At 35.4% G+C, this 22,896-nt stretch overlaps 2 protein-coding genes across 5 annotated transcripts in view; one reads left to right on the top strand and one right to left on the bottom strand.

The window, feature by feature from the left end:
- The window catches only part of LOC150100404 (uncharacterized), a 197,917-nt gene that overhangs the window by 92,747 nt on the left and 82,274 nt on the right, over positions 1 to 22,896 (top strand). For all 3 annotated transcript variants that reach the window (XM_090402283.1, XM_090402282.1, XM_090402284.1), the window contains exons 3-4: positions 17,566 to 17,791; positions 20,489 to 20,714. In XM_090402283.1, coding sequence (XP_090258409.1) covers positions 17,566 to 17,791; positions 20,489 to 20,714 — 452 coding nt within the window. The remainder of the gene's footprint in view (positions 1 to 17,565; positions 17,792 to 20,488; positions 20,715 to 22,896) is intronic.
- Mettl2 (methyltransferase-like protein) overlaps positions 20,829 to 22,896 on the bottom strand; it is a 195,838-nt gene continuing 193,770 nt past the window's right edge. For both annotated transcript variants that reach the window (XR_016549219.1, XR_016549218.1), the window contains one exon: positions 20,829 to 22,817. The gene's annotated coding sequence lies outside the window, so the exon portion shown is untranslated. The remainder of the gene's footprint in view (positions 22,818 to 22,896) is intronic.

The following is a 22,896-nucleotide window of genomic DNA, read 5'->3' on the forward strand; positions in this document are numbered from 1 at the left end:
CAGAGGACATCAGGAACAGTTGTATTGCAGATTCGTATAAGCAAAAGTTGTCCGGTTATCCAGTCTCATACAACAGTGGGAGGTTTTTCGTCCCGATAAAAAGAACGCACGCAATAGCAGATGCAGTACGTTGTCATCATAGCCGTAATTGACAATAATAACAACCAGATTACTGACTGAAACCAAGAAAATAGATAAGTTAATTTCATAAAGCACACAACATGTTTCGTCAAAATTTGACGAAATATATACAGTAAACCCTCGATTTAACGGACTAATAGGGGCTAAGGGGTGTCCGTTAAATCACGAATTTTTTAAAATAAAAGTCTGTAACATTATACTACAATTTTATCAACATTAGCACTGTAATACAATATTTATTATATTGTAAAATATTTCAAAAAAAATATTTTACACACACTTTTAGATAAGTTAATGTTTGATGTTGAGGTTTTAGGTAATCCTGCTTTGAAAAAACTATCAAGTTTTTTTTTTGAACTTTTGAATTCTGCTATTTTTTTTATAATTAACTCCCTAAAATTATGAAAATGTGCGTAATAAAACTGCCGCAGAAAATCACGCCAAAAGAACCAATTACAGTGCGATTGGCGTCATCACGTCCTAATCATTCGCCGAATGTTTTATGAGCGGTGACTCATTTATGTCAGCTAAATTACTATAGTGTTTTTCCAATATATGATGGCCTATTCACCAAAATTTGTTAAAATAACCTGTTAATTTTCACATATGACATACTGACCGGAAATTTTGTCCGTCAAATCCGAAGTCCGTTAAATCGAGGGTTTACTGTGTGTGTGTGTGTATATATATATATATATATATATATAAGTGTAAATAAGTTCACATTCGTAGTGTTTTATTCATTTTGTGTAGCTATAAAATGGATATATCTCCAAGAAAGCGTTCAAAAATCTGCATTCTTTCTCAGCACACATCCATGACTCAAACACAAATTGCCAATGAGTGTAGCGTTGGTTTGAGTACTGTTAATGCAATTTTCAAGAGGTTTAGGGAGAAAGGTACCTTTTCTCCTGGTTAGGAAAAGCAAAATGAGTTCAAAATTTTCTGCTGCAGACTTAAATAGAGACTTGGCAGCTAATAAGATTTAATGTTTCTGACATGGCAGTCCGTCGAAGATTGTTGGCAGAAAAGAAACTCCAGTGGACAAAAGTATACAAAGATTGGACTGTTGAGAAGGTCATATTCTAAGATGACGGCCATTTCTTTGTGCAAGAAGAGCGAGTATTCTATGTTCGCAAATCAGCGGCAGAGAAGATTCTCCCGCCCACCTTTAACAAACTCCTAAGCACCTAGCTAAAAAGATGTTCTGGGATTGTTACACATGACGGTCCAGGATCAATTGTGCCTCTTGACGGTATGATGAAAAGTGACCAATACATAAAAATATTGGAGAAAAGAGTGGTCCCACAGATCCAGACAGACAGAGAACTCATATTCCAACAGATTCCATGCCACACTTAAAAAATTAAAAAAAAAATTGAAAGAGTTCCTCAAAAATCTCAACATCCAATTGCTTCAGTGGTCAGGTACCTCTCCTGACATTAATCCAATAGAAAATTTGTGAGCTATATAGTGAAAAAGAGACTTAAAAAATTAAATTGTGATACAAAGGATAACTTAATATAATCATTCTAAAAGTATGGTTTTCGAGATTCAGAAATAAGAAAAATGTGTTCTGCGTTGGTAGAGTCCATGCCTAAGCTAATTAATGAACGTAACTGGTATTTTTGTGCTTATTTTCTTGCAAAATTAAAATTTTTCTTTAAAATATAAGTGTTCGGATTAATTTCAACCTTTCGTGGCTGGGAGTCACATAGAAAATATATATGGGGGGGGGGAAGCATTACTAAACGCTTGTTTCCATGGGGGTGCAGACGAAAATAAAAGTTATGATTGAAATGATATTGTTTGTGTAAATATATCTTCCTACATTCCTACACTTTTTTGTGTTTCAAAATAGACAAGAATTGTAGTCATTGGAGTGTTCAACTTCTTGGATTTTGAGTCTCTTGTTTTTCATGCACAAGAAAAATTGCTTTCACAGTAATGCTAATGAGATATTTATTTTATGTATTTTTTGCAAAGTGGATAGCTAATATCACACCTATTCGGAGATAGTGGATTTAAATTTTCGGTATAATATTTGTTATTTATTCTTATTTTAACTTCTTTTACAGAAATGCTACCACATTTTAGCGGTTAATAGAGAAGAGGTTATTGCGGACTTTTCCTCGTACTTCCTAAGTGCGTAATGATAATGTTGTCGTCGATAAGAGCGAATGGTAGAAGAGTCGAACATCTTGGAGTTCATTGACATGTCAGTACACTCATAATTTACTGTTGGTGGGATTAAAGTGGTTCGTAAATAGGTACTCCAGTCACGTTACTGAGAATTCATTGAAGCTCATGGGTCAGGTCGCATAGATATCAGAATATACCAGGTGCAAGTAATAAGCCAGTTTGCCGAAAAAGTTATTGCATTTACTTAAGGATGAGTTAAAAACCGATGCAGCGATGACCACTTGTTTGCTTATAAGTGTTTAGCTCTGAATGTTTTTTGGGGAAAAAAAGTATAAATGTCAAGAATGTTAAACTTCGTATTTGTATACCAATGTACATTTATTAAACATCGAATATTGACTAGACCCAATGACAAAAACTTGATTTTTATGGAATTATTATTACATGACACTTCCATGGAGTCCAAGGTCTCATCACAGCAGTGGCGCACCCATGGGGAAGCCAAGGCGTCCTGTGCCCCCCCCCCCCCCAATGAAAAAAACACTAGAAAAATTTCCAAAAATCTTTTCCTAATTAAAATTCATTTTTTTTTTAAAATTTATGTTGTATCGTATCTTCTATTTCTATACTACTTATGAATTAGCGGTCACATAAGGTGGGAATACCCTATAGCTCTCGGGAATCACGGCCGCTGTGAACTCAAGGCGAACGAAGTAGCGTTCGGGCGGGCCGAGCACTACTTCGTTTGTCCGAGCAGGGCCAGAGGAGATCACGGGTATCATGTATTGGCGATCACTGCAGATATTCATAGGTTGTATGCAATGCGTAGTGTGTATTTTCAAATCGTCTACTCAACTCCCCCCCCCACCCCCAAGATTAAATCCTGAGTGCGCCACTGCATCACAGAATGGCACTCTACACTGCTTACACTACTTAAATTATCATCTACATACACACTGCCCCTATTAATTGCATTTTTGTATTTTAATTACGTGTGTTCTCAGACCGATTTTTCTGCATACAGGATGAAAAATTCGAGTTTCGGGAAGATAAACCCCCACTCATCTGCATAAGTTTGGCTAACTCGCCTTCAGTTGAAAAAGTTCATATAAAGATTCCTCTTGTCACGACGGGAATCGAACGCGGATATTTTCCAATCAAAAGGCGCACTGTCTCGTCATTCTTCCATCAGCGTTACAGCAGTTATTCAGTTTAGTTGGGGAATCTTGTCGACTTGTACCAGATTTATTTAGGAGTAAAACATCATCGGCATAAAGTAAAGAGCTTGAGATTAGCATCTCCAATTTTGATGTCGGGTTTGATGCAATTTCTTCATAATGTGATCCATATAGATCAGCGCGTCCCAAACTGTGGGCGCGGCCCCTTGGGGGCCGTAGGTTTTGTTGAGGGGGGGGGGACGTAAAATAATGAAACCAAATTGAAAATGTTTTAAGATTAAGTAGATTTTTTTTTATCTTAAAAGAAACGTATTTAATTTTTATTATTTCTCTTTTGTTATTTTTTATATTTTAATGGAAAAAAAATCACACATTGGTAAGGGTTCACAAATTTTGCTTCATGCATATTTCGGCGCTTAATGAATATTAGTAAATATATGCTTATTAATATAAGTTTCATTTCAAAGCAGAAATCTAAGAATTACAGTTTCAAATATTTCACCTGATATTGACTTTTTGTGCAGCAGTATTGAAACACATCCATCACATTAAATTGTTATTAAACTTCTTTTATGTTTTTAAATCTTTCTTTATTACTAATCGTTTTGCGTTTCATGTGCTTGTACTGCAAATGTACAATAACAATATATCTATCTATATAAAAATATGAGATAATGTGCTATGTCAAATGTGTATTAAGATGCTAAAAATGTAAGATTTGCATTTGATTTTTGCAATATTCGCTGTGTATGTTTTGTATTGAATATAAATACAATAAATATTATAATATATGTCTATATTACGATTTTTTTTTCGAGGGGGGGCGTGAAATATTTTAATTTTTCCAAAGTGGGGCCTGGCATCCAGAAATTTGGGAAGCACCGAATTATAGATGATGAATAACAGTGGAGATAATGTGCACCTTTGTCTCAAACCTGATATAGCATCGAACCATCTTCTGTACCTACTTCATTTCTAACTGCTGACTTAAACTCAAATATAGATTATGTATTGCATATACAGTATAATGTACCATTTACATCTTGTAATTGTAGCTTTTCTCTTGGCGCCTTGTCATGCTTTTTTCCTATATACAAAACTTAAATACAGATCCTTGTTATACTCTCATGATTTCTCAACTGTTTGTCTTAAAGTGAAAATCTGATCCTGACAACCTCTGTTTGACCTGAATACAGCTTGCTCTTCTCCAAGTTTCTCTTCCACAATTTTTCTTAGACTTTTCTCAAGTATGCTTTCATAAATCTTACCAGGCACACTCAAATTTCCTCTGTAATTCTCACATTCAGTTTTATTTCTCTTTTTTATAGATGAATACTATGAAGACTCTACTCCTCCAATCATCTAGAATTTTAACATTTGACCATGCTTTCTGAATTATGCAGCATAGCCACTGTAAAATATTAGTGGAGTTGTGCTTCCAGAAGTGAATGAGATTCAGGATATTGGGGTGTGTGGTACACAATGAACTCAAGTTCTGAGGGCATATTACAAGTGTAGGTGCCAGTGCTGCTATATAAGGCATGGGTCAGACTACACATGGAATATTGTACTTAAATCTAGAGATGAATGACCAAAGTGATATCAGAACTCTGGAGTTGGTTATGCAGAATGATGGAGGGAATGTATATTGCAGACTTTGGTGAATAGGAGGAAAAGAAGTAATATGATAGAGACCTTCAAGTTAGTTGAGGGATTTTACCAGATTAATATGGAAGAGATTGTAAAAAGAATGGAGAATAAGATGAGAAGAATGAGAAGCCATTCCCTGAAGTTATGTAAGGATGTTAAGAAGGGTGAGTGGTGTGAGAAGTAGATTTTTTACATGGAGATTGTTAGATGAGTGGAATGCATTGCCAGAATGCAATTGTGAATGTGAGCCTCTTATGATGAGTCTCCTGACTCTGTGGAGGTCACTGTAATAATAATAATATTCAGCATTTTCAGCATATTTTGCCAGCAAAGGTTGGTCGATTGGTAGAGCCTCTGCTACTAATGGCTTACGCAAAAATTAAACAAGTTTGAGCACGGTTAGTAGGAAGGGAATCAATCGTTCGATGCTGTTGGCACACTCCCCCTCGATGAGTCATTGAACTCCCTGGAGGTGTCACATAATAATATCATCAACTCCAGTTACCTTTCCACCTTTCAGGTTATTGATGACTTTTTCTACCTCAAGTATTCATGTGTACTCCTGATTGTTTCTCTGTCACTGCTTGTTTAATTTAGTAAACCTTCAGACATCTAGAATATCTATCTTCAGTTTTCATGTTGTCTTTATCATCTCTGATTCCTTTTACAGTACTCTTTCCTCCATTTTTAAGATATTTTGATAGCCTTCAGAATATTTTGCCAACCTCCTGATATTTATTTTCTATGTTCTTACCCAGAAATTCTTTCTCTTCACTTTTGTTCAGCTTACTTGACACATTACTTCACTTTCTCACATTTTTCTCTATATTGTCTAGAGTACATGCTGACTTACAATTACAATTCAGTGTCTGCCACTGAATCTCCGAGGTTTCATTGTATCAAAGTCTTTGATTTTTTTCTTGAGTAATAATTGTGCATTTGTGTCTACAATTTGCCTCTGTTCAATTTGGATTCTTTTTAAAAACTTTCTTACACTTCTTTTTAGTATGACATTATTCCTGCTCAAAACTAAATGGTGATCATGTCCTATTTCAAATCCTCTGTATATTCTTGTCCTGACCCAGCACAAAGATGTTGCTGTCAATAAGATTCTTCTTATTTCTTATCTTCTATTCATGTGAATTTGTGCACCTCGTTATCCTGGAACATAGTGTTAGTGGCGATTAGTCCATGTCCTGAACAGAAATCCAGCACATAATTACCATTACTATTATTATCTTTGCTCTTTTCTCAATTTCTGTATGTCTGGTAATCATCTTCTACTCTGCTCTTTAGATTTCCAACAAGGACCAACTTTTCCTTTTTTATAATAAATTTAGTTTAATCCTTTATCCAAGTGTGAGTAAACAAAGTTTGCACCTGAAAGTATTTTCAGGACTGGGGTAAGGTAGTACAACACCGGGCAACTCATTGCAAAGGTGGAGCAAGCTAACATTACTCCTATCTCAGTATCTCCCATAATGCACAACACATCTCCTTGCGGATATGTATAATGTTATGCATTAAGGGAAGGGCCACTACCCAGAATAGTTTCGACCTTTACTGAGGTCTCTTCAGTGGGAGCCAGGCCCAGACATGGAGATACCGGGCAGAAGCAATGGCTTTGTTTGCTCACACTTGGATAAAGGATTAAACTAAATTTATTATAGTCTAACCAAGTGAAAGATAAACTTTCAACATTTTCCTTTTTTAATTTGTCAGCTGCCTTTTCTAATGCATCAAAAAATTCCTATACTTCTTCCTCAATAGAACCAGAGGTGCAAATAGGTCTCATAGGTCACTGTGTGTGATGGTGGATGGCTCCCTATCCTCACACCACTCAATTAATGCTGGGATCCCATGTACACAGCTTTGCAGATAACAGCACACTACTGCTTGCTTGCATTTGATAAGCCTTACCCTACACAACTCACCTCATCCTACAGAACATCAACCACCACCACCCTCAACTCCAATCTCCAAGCCATCCTACAATGGGGTTCGGATAACCTCATAAATTTCAACACCAACAAAACCCAGTTCTGTACTATTTCCCATAAAAAAGAATAACTTTTTCCCAGTATCCTTTTCGACGATACCCAAATTTCCAGACAGCCTGAGATCTCGCTCCTTGGAATCACCCTCACATCAAACCTCTTCTGGCACAAACATATCTCAAACATTGCTTCCTCAGTTTCAAAAAAAATAGGATTTCTCTTCCGCTCAAGATGTTACTTCATCCCTGAACAGCTACTAACATTACACAAGTCACAAATCCACCCAAGTATTGAATACTGCTCCCACATATGGGGTGGGGCCCCTAAAAGCTCTCTCAAAATGCTCGACTCAATACAGAGGAGGGCAGTTAGACTTATCAATGATCCATCCCTTACCAACTCTCTCCCCCACTTTCACGCAGACGTTTGATCTCTGCAGTAAGTATATTCTACAAATATTTCCATGGGAAATGCTCATCCGAAATAACATCACTAATTCCCCTGCTCAGTACTAAGCTCATTGGAACACGTGCAGCTGCTGCACAACATCACTTTGCAGTACACCTAGAAACAAACAGAACAAATTTCTTTTCCTCTTCCTTCATCCCTGCAACTGCTGCACAGTGGAACAGTCTCCCACCTGCTGTGTTTCCCAACGAATACAATTTAAAGTCATTCAAATCAAATGTAAACAAATTCCTCCTTTCCCAAACCAACAACCATACATGGTACTAATGTACTATAGGTTGACCAATCAACCTCCTGTGTATAGGCCCAGCATAACAAAAAAAAAAAAAAAAAAAAAAAATTGTCCAATCTTTCATTCTGATATTTGTCCACATCACTGCATCTTGATATTGCTTGTCATTCAAAAAGATTATCCTCATATTTAGTGTTGATTACTAGAGATACCACTTCTTTTCCCTGTTCATTATTACCTGATGTGTTACCAGGGGCGAATTCTCCATGCTTGTTGCGCAAGCTCATTAATTGAGAAAGAAGTAATATTTATTTGTTAATAAATGCATGCATTTATAAGCATTCCATTTAGGCTTTTATTTTTGTAGACAGAAGACGTATTAAGCTTGTGCAGCAATAATTGAGCTTTGTATTTTGTATTGAAGGATGCTTGCTCGTCTAGTCAAAGCTACCTTGGCTTGCATGGTTATAGGAGTTTCCAGGTCCTCACTGCAGCACTGTGATTTCATGCTTGTGCATAGCCATTTCTGCTCCTTCACGTCGTCTTAAACACAAGGCCATATGCAGTCAAAGTAGCTCTAGCCAGCCTTTACAAGTGAGCGTGTTGCTTGGGAAAATTAAGTTACAACCAACTTTTTATGATGATGTTATTGACAGTTCATAAAGAACTGTAGGAGGGTAGAATTTGTATTCAAGTAGCTAAATTGAAAAAGATAGAATATCATTTGTAAAATAAATGTTGTATTTGTATAATTAAATGTACATAAATTTCTAAATATATAGTTATAAATGGTAGATAATCCATTATTCCGCTAATCAGACTTCAATCACAACTCTCATTCCCTGAATGATAACAAGAGCAAGCGTGAATTTCAAGACCAGCATTCGCTCCTGCGTGATACCTTGTGTTTGTTGCTTAAAAGAGTTTCACCTGTTTTTTTCTTCTTTTTTTAGTAACACCTGTTATGTTAATCTGGTACTTACCCAGGTCTGCTAATTCCACTTCTTTTTCATCAATGCTTCCTTATGTTTTTGCCATTCATGAACTCTGCTTAATTTGAGCTGTTGGAGGTTGTTTCAATAGCTGACTTTTTTTATTGTCTTGGTTCCCTCATGAAAACAGCAAGGCATTATTTAACTGGGAATTGTTCCAGCTGGTATGACTCTGTCATGTTGTACCATCAATTTTAATTTGGTTTCTAGCCAATAAGAATTCAGTTTGGTTTGCTAAATCCCAAATTGCCAGCCCATCTTCATTCATTCTATGTCCAGATGTCCAGGAAGAAGTCAGGATTTTTGTCCCCGAGTGAGGACATTTGGTCAGAAGCCCCAATTGGTTCTTTTAATTCCTTAAAAGGCTACATGGAGGTCTCCCAGTAACTCATCTTTGAACCTTAAGCAACTCCTTTAATTAGTGTTGATTTTTAAAATGTTTCATTATTTTACTTATCATTGTTAATTATTATTCTCTTTTACTTGTTAGTTTTCTTTATCAATCTTATTAAGAATTTTTTTTTTTTTTTTGTAGTTTGGAATGTTCTAACAAACATTGAACTTTTACAAAAAAATTGTAAAAAAAAAAAAAATTCATAGTCTCTGTGCAACAACCAAAGTCCATTAAAACATTTAATAGGTCCCATCAAACATTTGCTAGCCTAGTGGACATTCTCTGCTTTTCATTATTTCAAGCTGTGGGTTCAAATATCACTGTGGTATGATTTTTGGTATTTAGATGATTTTTATTACCCGATGAAATTGTCACTCTGCTTATTAGAGTCCCAAAGTGCAATACTTCATTTCTAAAGCAGGGTTTCCTGAATTATCTAACCCTGATCTCCCATTGTACTTAAATGCTACAGGTTTGCAACTTTTGTGAATCGGACTATCATTTAAGGGAAGGAAAAATCCCTTTACTGTGTGCTTAGACAGAAAGAAAGTATTTCCTATGCCCTTGGCTCCTTTATTCTGGAGGTGTTGATAGTTACATGACTAATACATTTAACTTAATTACATCATCAGTATGGAAAACAAGCAACTTAAATGAGACCATGCAACAATTAGTAAACCAGAAAGAAACAGCAAGCACTATGAGCTATAGGATTATATCAAACAACTGATTAATCATTTTTGATATTTGAGAGAATTCTCATCCTTAAAAAACTTATTGTTTTTTAAGGATGAGAATCCTGGAATTTTCCTGGAATGAAAGGCAATCATTCAGATTTAAATTTAGATATTGTAATAAATCCTCTGAACTTTCCTTGAACCCATGTTCATTTAAAACTGCTTCACTGAATTAGGTGGATATTGTTGTTCCAATGGATATTGAATCTCACTACCATGTTTGCAAGACCTAATTTATGAGATTTAAGTTACAGAATGAGTACTGGTGTTCACTAATTCTTTTTCCACTGAATATCCAGTATGTCCAAAACAAACTAAATTACAGTTCACAAGAAATCTGATTAACACTGACTAGAAACAGAAGTGAAAGTTTGTAGTTAAAAAAAAGTTAGTAATCTTATTGATGGAAAATACATAGGTATCAAATGAAACTTCTAGATGATGAGAGGTTAAGAGATGCTTGAAATATATGAGGTGGGAATTCTGTTAGGATATTGTACAAGTAGGATTGTAAGAATCCAATATATCTATTGAATATGTCAGGGTTATAACCATTTGATTCCATTAAATATTTAATTGAGAGAAGCTCTTACTGCAAAGATGAAGATGAGGAACAAATGTTGTGTACTCTATTAACTAAAGTTTTAACAATCCAGTCTTCTGTGAGGAATGATGAGCAGAACTTTAATGTGTATATGTCTGCCAGCAACCATAGGTTTATGATAAACATTGGTGGACAAGATACTACAGGTGGTACAGGTTAGCAGGATGTCTAAGAACAGCAAACTTGTAGAACTTTCTTTTCCATAATGAACTGAACTGAACTGCTGATTTATTATAAGATAGTTGGTTCATTTTAGAAATGAAGTCAGATAGCAAATATATCGTCTTCAAAGTAGACTCTCCTTCTGGGTCTACTTTGATTCATACTTAGAGTATGAATGGTGGCAAAGAAAGTATCCTTCAGATGGTTTAGATAGGATATTAGCTAAGGGAGGATAGAAGGACTCCCCATAGCTTTACTTTCAAATTGAAGATTATTTTATAATTAAACTATAAGTGGAGGAATTTTTTGAGGATCTAGAAAAGCTACTGACACAATGAAAAATGAAATGTTGGTCCTTGTTGGGGATCTAAATAGCAGAGTAGGAAGTGATTGTCAGATATACAAAAATGTTTGGGGAAAATTTGGAGAAAAGAGCATAGCTAATAATAATGGCAAATACCTGTTGGATTTCTGCTCAGGATATGGACTGGTTATTACTAACACCATGTTCCAACATAAAAATGTGCACAAATTCACATGGAGAGAAGAGGTAAGGAACAAGAAAAGTCTCATTGACTATATTATTGTTGATAGTGATGTTTTCTCCCTGGTGCACGACATCAGAGTATACAGAGGATTTGAAATTAGAAGTGATTACTATTTAGTCTTGAGCAGGATAAAATTGAATTTCATATTGAAAAGAATGACATGTAAGAAAGTATTAAAGCGAATAAAAGTTGAGCAGCTCTCAGATGTGAACTGTAGACTAAAATACACAAAGATTATTGAAGGAAAAATGAAAGAGTTTGAGAACAGGAACCAAACCTTGGAGATTCAGTGAAGCCTTGAAGAAAATCCTGATTGATTTAGCTGGAGACGCATGTGGTGAAGTTGCCTGCAAGGGTAGAAAAATTAGAACTCCATGGTGCACACAGGAAGATAAAGAGGCAGTGAAGGAAAAGAAGAAAGCATATCAAAAGTTCCTGGCAAATAAGTCAGCTTGTGCTCTTAGAGAATACAGAGAAATGTAAGAAAGCTAAACACTGTAAAACTAGCTAAACAAAAGTCATGGGAGGACTTTGGCAAGAACATAGAAAATAAATATCAAGAAGGTGGCAAAATATTCTGGTGGTTGTTGAAGAAGCTTAAGAATGGAGGAAAGAGTGCTGTAAAAGGAGTTAGAGATGATAAAGGTGACATGAAAACTGGAGAAAAAGATATCCTTGAAGTATGGAGTAATTACTTTGAAAAATTGCTAAATGAAACAAGCAGTGATGATAGCACAGTGCTAAAAAACACTGACCAGGCATGCAGTCAGGAATACATATCCATACTTGAAGTAGAAAAAGCCATCAAAGGCTTGAAATGTGGAAAGGCAGCAGGAGTAGATGATATTCCACCAGAAATGCTGAAGTATGGTGGTATAAAAGTCTTACAGTGGCTGCACTGCATAGTTCCGAATGCCTGGACAGAGGGACGAATTCCAGACGATTGGAATAGAGCTCTCATAGTACCCATATATAAAAAGGGAAATAAAACAGAATGTGAGAATTACAGAGGTATATCCCTACTAAGTGTTCCTGGTAAGATATATGCAAGTATACTTGAGAAACGGTTGAGAAGAATTGTGGAAGAAAAGCTTGAAGAACAAGCTGGATTCAGATCAAATAGAGGCTGTCAGGATCAGATCTTCACTTTACGACAAATAGTTGAGAAAGCATGGGAATATAATAAAGATCTGTATTTAAGTTTTGTCGATTTGGAAAAGGCATATGACAAGGTGCCAAGAGAGAAGCTATTCGATACGCTACAGTTATATGGCGTCAGTGGGGCATTATATGAATATTATGAATATTATATGAATGGGGCATTAGCTGTATAGAAGACAGTGTTCAAACCAGTTTTAACTTATGGATCTGAGAGCTGGGTCAGAAGTAAAACACTTGACCAAAGACTAGAGACCGCAGATATGAGAGTCCTGAGAAAGATTATAGGCATGAACAGATGGCATCAATGGCAATATCATATTAAAAACGAGAATATTATGAAAGAACTTGACATTGTCAGCATCCAGGAATGCGTTAACAGAGCTAATCTAAGGTGGTATGGTCACTTAAACAGAATGGGCGAGGAAAGATTAGCAAAACAAGTGTTCTCTGCCAAGTTGGCAGGAAAACGACCCAGAGGAAGACCAAGATATAGGTGGATTGATACAGTACAAAGTGCCTTAGACGATAGAAATATAAGATCTGGTAATGTTGGAGTCTTGACAAGTCTTGAAAACAGACTGATTTGGAGGAAAATTGTAGATAGGAAGTTAGTAAGGATGTAAATTTTTCATGTAGCTATCATATCCTGTACACCCCTTGAGGGTACATGGCAGGAATTTGATGATGATGTTTAGCACCCATGGCTTGTATTTTATCTGTAATATTTAAAGTAGATGTGTGCACTGAATTAGCATATATTCACTGAAATATTAAAATGATCTTTAAAAAAAAAAAGGGAAATCTAATATTTATACCTAAATTTCTGAATTATTTATTTAAAAGAAATCCTTTCTCAGACTATCTTCTGTCATTTTGAGTACTTCTGAATTAATCAATGATTTATTTTAGGGAAATGCTAGCATTTGTAGTTAAATGTGAGCCATTGAGATGATAGAGAAAAATAGTGAGAAGATGCAGGATAGGATGGTTCTGTTAAAGGTGGTCTTCTTTTACCCTGTTATTTTATGAAAGCATAAGAGATCTAGATGCAAGCAGAGGCAAAATAATACAAGTTTTGGATTTTTATATCTCTTGAACATATTTACTAGTCCTGGTAACTCTTTAGTTCCTACTGCATTGCATATTATAATTACACTTGAGGAAGCAGGTTTTGATTATAATGTAATTCATGTTGATTTTGTATAGGCATTTGATAGAGCCAGTGGCGTACTCAGGATTTAATCTTGGAGGGGGCCGAGCGCTCAGGATTTAACCTTTGGGGAGGGGGGGGGGGGAGAGTTGAGTAGAAGTTTTGCGAATACACACTACACATCGCATACGACCTATAACTGAGCATCTGCAGTGATTGCTAATCCATAAGTAGCACACAACATAAATAAAAAAAAATGAATTTTAATTAGGAAAGGATTTTTGGAAATTTTTCTAGTGTTTTTTTCTTTTCTTTGGGGGTGCCTGGGCCCCTTGCCCCCCCCCCCCCACCTCTGGGTATGCCACTGGACAGAGTTCTGTATTTTAAACATGTTTTGTTGGTCAAAACAATCAGAAGTGAGTGGTTTTAACTAATGAAGGAGAAGTAGATTAGTTTAGACTCATATTACAGAGACTGATAAGAGATCTTGCAAAGTTATGGCTGTGTTGAAAACTCATGCCAGCTTGGACAAGAAAGCAGTCTTGTCCAAGTTGGCATGAGCTCCTTAGTTTTGGCTTGGAGAATATAAAATAAAAACAACTTACAAAAAGAATAATTTTAGAATTGTAAATATCTATAAAATTTGCAGTTGTGTGATTTCTAGATTGCATAGTTTAACAGGATTATTAGGGAGAGATATAACAAAGGCTCTTTTTTTTCTGTTGGTGCAACTTATGAAGATGATCAGTGAAGAAAGGGATAACAACTGCTTTTTCAGATTTCATTGTCATGAATATATGCAGTTAGGATGCACTGCTGGAATAATTATCATAGCTGATGAGGCATTTATGTCTTAATTCTAGATATATGTTGAGTATGGGCTTATTGATATGAGATAAGCAAGCTAAGAGGAATACATTTATGTGCAGAGTGATGAGTGAAGGCTGCTACTAGATTGTTGTGTGAATCTTTTGTTTAAAAAAAAAATGAGCAGTGACAGCCATGTTGGCTGGTAGATTGCTGATAAGCTGCTCATTTGATATGAAGATCTTGAATAATAAAAGTATTATTTCTGGGAAAATTTCCATGTTACTCCTCTTAAAAACTATTATTTTTATGGCTATTTTTCCTGTTTTCATTTAGGAGTGTACTCTTTTTTTTTAATGTCATTGGCGTTTTACTCAAGAATTCTTAGGGCATTATAGATGTATTTTAGAAACAAATATATTCAGAGTAATAGAGAAAGAAAATTCGCGCATAGCTTTTTTTTTATTATTGTTGGCTGTCTTCTTTCTGCAATGTGCATACTTCTGCTGTTAGGGTTGTTAAAAGGGAAGGGGGTTTTGGGAAAAGTGGGGAGGGTTGAGGCAATGAGGGAGAATTAATTTGAAAAAACCTGTTGTGTTTTTTTTATATAATATATACATATTATAAGGCGTTTTGAGGGGGGAGATGAAAGAGTGCGCTGAAAATAGAAATTTGTTTTTTGAGGAAGGGGAAGTGGAAAGGGAGCCGGGGAGAGGGTTAACGGGGTGCGAGCCATTTCGACCATGCTTTGTCATTGGAAACTCATGGGGGAAGTGGATGCTATGTTATGTCAGCTCGGTGTTTCTGCTTTTGAAGTGCTTGTGTTATCGTTCTATTGGTTGGAGTTGTGACCTAATTTTTATGTTATGGAGCTTCCAACGCTCGGAGATTATGTAGGGTCGATGGATGTTGATCGAGTTTTCGTCACATTTTATGGCTTTCGTTTCCGATATTCAAAGCATTGTTTCATTGTCTTATTTGTCTATTATTATGGCCTTGTCGATTTGCGAGATATGTTTCTATTCAAGGGCGTGAACTGCTATTTCTGTTTTCCCTGTACTTTGTATTCTATTTTTCTTTTTGATGTTGCATTTTTTAAGTGTTTAAATGTTCTGGAATAGGGATGTTACAGTCATGGAAGTGTTCTTTGTAGTCTTGCCCATAAAGATCTGATAGTAGAACCTGTGTAAGTGAAAGACAGTGATATCACCTACACAGGTTCTACTATCAGGTCTTTATGGGCAAGACTACAAAGAACACTTCCGTGACTGTAACATCCCTATTCCAGAACATTTAAACACTAAAAAACGCAACATCAAAAAGAAAAATAGAATACAAAGTACAGGGAAAACAGAAATAGCAGTTCACGCCTTTAAACAGAAACATACCGCGCAAATCAACAAGGCCATAATAATAGAGAGACAAGACAACGAAACAATGCTTAGAATATCAGAAATGATAGCCATAAAATGTGACAAAAACCAGTGGTGGCCGGTGAAAATATTAAGTGGGGGTGTTGCATATACAAAATAAGAAAAATAATTCATTTTTTCCTAATCAGTAACCAATTTATTAATAAATAAATTTACATATTAAAAAATTGCTTTATTAAAAATATTTCACCCTCACTACGAACACACACCACTAATAAGTTTCGTATCTCACAGAAATAATGCATATAAGCATACATTTTATCTGTAGCGACACTGCTCCTAGGGTAGTGTTGGATTCACTTGGTATGTGCAGTGACAAGTGTAAACGAATATCGGCGAGTCTAGCTGCAATTGGCCGCACATGATAATTCCTACACTGCATTACATTGCAGTGCATTTGTTTCATAATCTAAAGTGTTAATCAAACAATTCGAATTATTAACTATTCAATCAACGGCGAAACATAAGCTGTAACCTTTAACATGTTCTATTGCATTTACATAATATTGTAAGCATTGTTATTATTTATAAACACATTTATAAACAACAAAATTTAATTTTTTCGTTTTTTTCCTTGGGGATGATGCAGTGTCGCAGTGCTTATGTACAAACTGCCACTGATGAAAACTCAATCAACGTCCACTGACCCTACATAATCTCTGAGTGTTGGAAGTTCCATAACATAAAAATTGGGTCATAACCCCGACCAACAGGTCGGAGTTATGACCCAATTTTTATGTTATGGAACTTCCAACACTTCAAAGGCAGAAACACCAAGCTGACATGACATAGCATCCACTTCCTCCATGAGTTTCCGACAATGACGATGCAGGGTCGAAATGGCTCACATCCCGTTAACCCTCTCCCTGGCCCCCTTTTCCCATAAACCCTTCCCCTTCCTCAAAAAAACAAATTTGTATTTTCAGCCCCTTCTTTCATCTTCCCTCCCCCCATAAGTGCCCTTAAAAATAATATATGTATATATTATATATAAAAAAAAAAACAGTTTTTTTCAAATTAATTCTCCCACATTGCCTCAACCCCCACCCACTTTTTTCAAAATCCCCTTCCCTTTTAACATCCTAACAGCAGAAGTGTGCACATCACAGAAAGAAGATAGCCAACAACACCCAAAAAAAGGTATGTGCGAATTTTCTCCCTCTATTACTTTGCATATATTTATCTCTAAAATACATCTATAATACCTTAAGAATTCTTGAGTAAAAAGCCAATGACATTAAAAAAGGGACACTCCTAAATGAAAGCAGGAAAAATAACTGTAAAAATAATAATTATATAATAAAGCTTTCTAGTACGTTAGATATTTTGAATGATTTTTATTATATATTAAAAAACTTCAAGGCTCAGATTTGCATCATTAAATAATTGCTGTCTTGGTTTGCCAAGCAAATAGTATATTTAGTTTCTAACCAATCTGCTGCAAATTCAAACCAAAGTATGGATTTTTGAAAGTTCAGGTAGTAGACAGTCCTTGTTATGCAGTGTGAGATCACCATCCTTCCTGCTTATTAAAAGCCTGAAGTGGCTCGAAAAGCACATGTTTAGTCTTTAGAGTAGAAGAACCAAAAATTATCTGAACGCTTAACCAGCCATGGTGCTAATGTACCACAGATTTGTAGTTTTCCATGACTGGGGTTCATATTTCAAGATTACCACAGTCATATTTAAAAATTAAAATTACTTATGTCTGCAAATTAAAATGACCAAATCTGCTCATGTCAAAATTATTTGTACTGTTTTTACCTTAGGACTCCAATGATGGATTTGTTAGTTCAAGCTGCCACAACTAATAAAATTAGTCCAGGAGGCCACATGATTCACATTTGGGCAGATCGTGCAAAGGATTTTGTTCACTATAAGCCAAGTACTCCCATTGGTTCTTTTGATACAAATACTATTTATATTGTTCCAAAGAGTTCTGTTATTGACCCTCCTCAGAAAAAGATGCCAAGGATAGCAAACCAGCCATTTGAGGTAAGTTAATTACAGTATTAGGAATTCTGTTATACATAACATATTGCAAATATGCACTTCTCAGTTAAGCATTGTGTATGCCTGGACCAACATCATAGAATATATTGTAGCTTTAGTAATGCTGTTTTTACAAAAAAGTGCTGTTAAGTCATTTGATTATATCTAATATTATTATCATCTGACCTCCACGAAGTCAGAGACTCATCATGGATTAATACTAATTATAAATGTTGCTATTTTTAGTAAGAAACTTCCATGAAGTCAACAATCATCATGGGAGGTATCACTCAACTAGTTATATATATTCACATGTAACTAGTTACTCATTCACACTCCTAGCATTGACATCATCCTACAGCAGTGCATTTTAAATGGCAATCACAATGTTTGCCTAAGCTAAAAGTATATTTAAATCTTCCAGAAAAAACTTAACATCAGTATTTGTGTATTTATTATTATTATACTAGTGTCTCCATCAAGTCAAAACATGCATCGCAGGAGACACACTAACCATTATTTGCACAATACCTATCATAAATCTCCTTAAACTTATGCACCTTTGGGATACACACAACTACTTCCTGCAAACTATCCCACTCATTCCCCACTCTCCAATCAAAGAACCTAGTCTGAACATTACTAACACACATTCTTATACAACTTCCAGGGGTGACTTCTTGTTCTTTTCTTACTCCTCATATATTGAAAATTTTATTTTTTGTCAATCTTATGCAATCTCTTTAGTAACTTATAAGTTTCTATCATGTCCACTCTAGTATAGCTGTCTGCTAAACTCTGCAATCCACATATATATAGCTTCAGTCTGTCCTTGTAAGGAGTAGTCCACATACCTGTCACTAGCTTGGTCTTCACCACTTTCTGATCTCTAAGAAGCCCAGGTGACCAAATCTGTGCACAGTAGTCAAGCTTTATGAAGGATAATAACTTTCCTATCTTTACTTGTCAATGTGTTTTATCAACTTCCAAGTAATCCTTTGAGCTATTTTACTGACTTTTGCAATATGTCCTTTGAACTTCAAATCTCTATCCACCATCATTCCTAGATCTCTAACCTCATCAATTTTTTTCTAATCCAGTATATCAATATAATACCAAATATGTAAGCCTTTCATCCTGATGTGCAAAATGTATTACCTTACATTTTGCAACAGTAAATTGACAACCATTTTTCTTTACCCAAGTTTTCCATCAGCAAACAACTGAATATCCTCCCTTAAATCTGCCCCAGGCAGCACTTTGCATTTAAGAAATATTGCCATACTGTCTATAGAACAGCAAATGAGTGATAGACTTCGACAATGTCATCAACGATTTTGCTAATGGAAAAGCAAGAAAAATAACATTTTGGAATGTTGAAATTAAAGTTTTACTTCAAAAATAAACATAGTGTTTTTTAATTTATTTCCCTATATGTCGTTTTGACTTTTTATAGTATTTTTGGTGTGTATTGAGAGGGGCAGCAAACTCAGGGATTGCCCTGGGCAGCAAAAGCACTAGATACACCACTGCTTAAACAATGCATTGAACTAGTAAATATTTTAAAGTATATAAAAATAAAAAAAAGTATAAAGCACTCTTTTAATTCATATTTGAATAATCAAGACTGTATGGTATTTTTTTTACCTCATTGTAATAATGCTAATTACAGCATGTGAATGAAGGCTGCAATGCTTTTTATGATAATTATGTTCTTTCCGGCCTGGTTAGATTATCCGCTCTCCAGCCAAAAGGCTGCAGGTTCGAATCCTGCTGTGGGCATGGATGTTTGTGATTGTGTGCGAAAATACTAGTGGTTATGGTGGTGGCGGGCGGTAGATGGCATTGATGTAGATGATGCAGTTTGTTGCTGGCCTGGTTGGCTGAGTGGTTAGCATATACGCTCTCCAGCCAAAAGGCTGCAGGTTCAAATCCTACTGTGGGCATGGATGTTTGTTTGTGAAAATACTAGCGGTGGTGGTCAGCGGTAGATGGCATGGATGAAGGTTGTTGCAGATGGTGGAGTGGTGAAGATGGAGAGATGAGTCTTTGGACTCCCTGGAGGTGTTATATAATAATAAAAATAATAAATGTTGAAAATCTCTGATATATTATGGCTATAGATTAACTTAGGGTAAAATAATACAGGAACCTATTCACAGAAACCAGATGCAATTGTTCAAGCCATGTAATTTTACAACAGACAATGAAAATTCTCTCTCAACTAAAGGTGATAATCTTTGTTCAGCCATTCAAGACATTAGAATTATGTTGAATACAGTTACAAATCCATGTATGCTGAGTTCATGGATTTGGAGTTAAGAACAATTATTGCTTATGGCAAGAAAGAAATTATGAATTCAAGTGCAAGCAAATACATCTAGCGTGAAGTATATTCAGGACGGCTACTTGTATATAGTGGCTAATCGCTTAATATCAAACTTTGTTTGCTTACACTTGGATAAAATATTAAACAAGAATATAATTTACTTTTTAACCAAGTGGAAAAACTTTCTACAAATAACAAAAAAAAGTCAAGCAAATAATTTTAGGCTATCCTTGTTATAAAATTTTTTGGGAATTGTAAATAATTAATTTTTATTCACTGTTGGATGATTTTAATGAAAACTGCTAATGGTAATGTTTTCAAAAATAGCTGTTGAAATATAATTGTCCTAAAAGTACTTTTTTTTTTACAAGCAAACATTCCGGTTGCAAGTGAATCTACCACGTAATCAGTTAATGGTTCTGAGGGTGAGTCCACGCATGCAGTTGTCAGAAATAAAGAATATGGCATGTATGGAGAAAAGACTTGACCCCTCCCGATATGAGCTTGTACGTCCCAGCAATCCTAGTCAAGTTCTGGATGTCTCTATGACTCTTGCCAATTATGGTTCAACAGAAGTTAGCCTCATGTCAGTGTCAAGTGAGTATATTTTATGGTATTATTTGAAAATTATAAAATTATATGAAATACAATAGAGGATTAACTCATAGCTTTCACTAATTTGCAGTTTTAAATTTTATTATTTTAGTTGGTATATACAGTTTAACAGATTAAAAAGGATCTGAGAGCCAAAAGATACACATTGTGATGGCTCATGATGAAGAGTGTTGCAAGTACAGTTCTGTTAGCTATAGTCCTAATGAAAACTCTTCATAGCTGATAATGGATAAAATTATTGGAAACTTTTTAGATGCAGATCAGAATTGAGTGTATATAAATTTCATAGAAAAGTAAACAGTATGATTTATGGTGACTTATGCCTGTTGTCCTGCTAAAACCAATGTCTCCTTTCGATTACATCAAAAGGAGACACTGGTTTTAGCTGGTGACCTAAACATCAGTGTGGAAATGAAACTGAGGCCTAGGAAAATATTTTTAAAATTTGGAGAAAAGGAAGAGCTAATTCCAATGGGAAATTCTACTGAATTTCTTCTCTGCACACAGGCTACCCATTAATTACTATTTTACATCATAATGATATGCAAAACTTTCATATCATTATGATATTGCTTTCTTTGCATGCATCACTGACACCATTGCCATAGCTTTTCTTAAACTCATTCATGCTAGATGTACTCACCACTTCAATAGGCAAACTGTTCCACTCACTCTCACTCACTGCTCTGCTAGAGAAAAATCTAACTCTCACCCTTTCTCAACTGCATACAAACTCAACTTTGCTCCATATAATGGAATATTCCATCATTCAGTATCCTATAACAACCTTGAAGAAGTTTATAAATCTCTCTCATATCATTCTTCTTTCTTCTATTTGCAGTGTCTGCAGTCCACTGAATCTGTTCTCATAATCCAGTTATTATCTGGAAGGAGAACTGGTCAAAAAAAAAATTAAGGGTATTGAAAAAGTGGAGAGGGTTATCAGGAATTCAGGTAGACACACACGTATGACTTGCATTAGAGAATTACTCACTCACAGGGAGTGATGAAAATCTCTGCTATCCGATATTGTGTTTCTTCCTTCTTGATTGACTTGCCTCTTTTTCACTTTTTTATTATTAAAGCATCAACACCTTGAACATTTTCTAATGAAAACAGTTCATAAGAAATATTAAATCAGAAAAACATTATTTACTGCTATAATACTCTTGACCATATATGCTACATGTACTATAATTGGCATTATAAAAAGTATTTTTATTATTTTTTTTCTATGCTTTTTTTAATGTTTTTCTAATATCTTAATTTATTTTGTTCATTAATAATGGTAAACACTTTGACATAAAGTTCATAATAAGCATATTACATGTGCACAAAACACTTCATATCTCTTCTATCAATTTATTCGTTGGCTATCTCCCTGAAGATCAGTCACTTCAGACACCATCGATTTCATTGAGGGTCTACCCCTTCCTCTTTTTCCAGGAACTTGACCTTCTGTTACTGTTTTGAGAAGTCCTCCTTCCTTTCTGTGTGTCCAAAGTATTTCAACTTTCTTCTGTCAACATCCTTAAGAAGCCTTAAAGTTCTGCCAATCCTTTCTAGTACACATTTGTTTGTCTGCCTTTCAGTATTGTTATTACGTGACACCTCCAGGGAGCCCAAAGATGCATCAAAGTTGGCATCCACTCCACAACTCTCTGTCTCCACCACTCAATCCACTAACTGCAACTATACCAATGCCATCTACTGCCCACCATCACCACTAGCATTTCCACAGACAATCACAAACATCCATGTCCACAAAGGGATTCAAACCTACAGCCTTTTGGCTGGGGAGCAGATACACTAACCACTCGACCAACTAGGCCAGCAATGATATAATTATAAGTATAATGATATCCTGAACAACTGTCTATAACACCACATCTCAAAAGCAGCAATCCTTTTCTATCACACTCCTCTAGTTTCCAAGACTCGCATCCATAAGTCACTGTTTGTAAAACAGCTACATCCAGAATCTTCAAATTTTTTTTTTTTCTGCAGAGATAGATCCATCCTCCAGATTTTAGACAATTCTCTGACTGTTGTTTTAGCAATTCCTAATCTTCTTCTGAGGTCTTCCTACAGAAGATCATAGAAGATTATTAACAGTCATATTTCTCAAGGGAAGAAAAATTTTTTAATTGTTTGTAATTCATCT

The sequence above is a fragment of the Typopeltis vanoorti genome, chromosome 13 (genome assembly GCF_054136105.1).
Source record: "Typopeltis vanoorti isolate ZY-2024b chromosome 13, IOZ_Tvanoo_1.0, whole genome shotgun sequence".
Classification (NCBI taxonomy): Eukaryota; Metazoa; Arthropoda; class Arachnida; order Uropygi; family Thelyphonidae; genus Typopeltis; species Typopeltis vanoorti.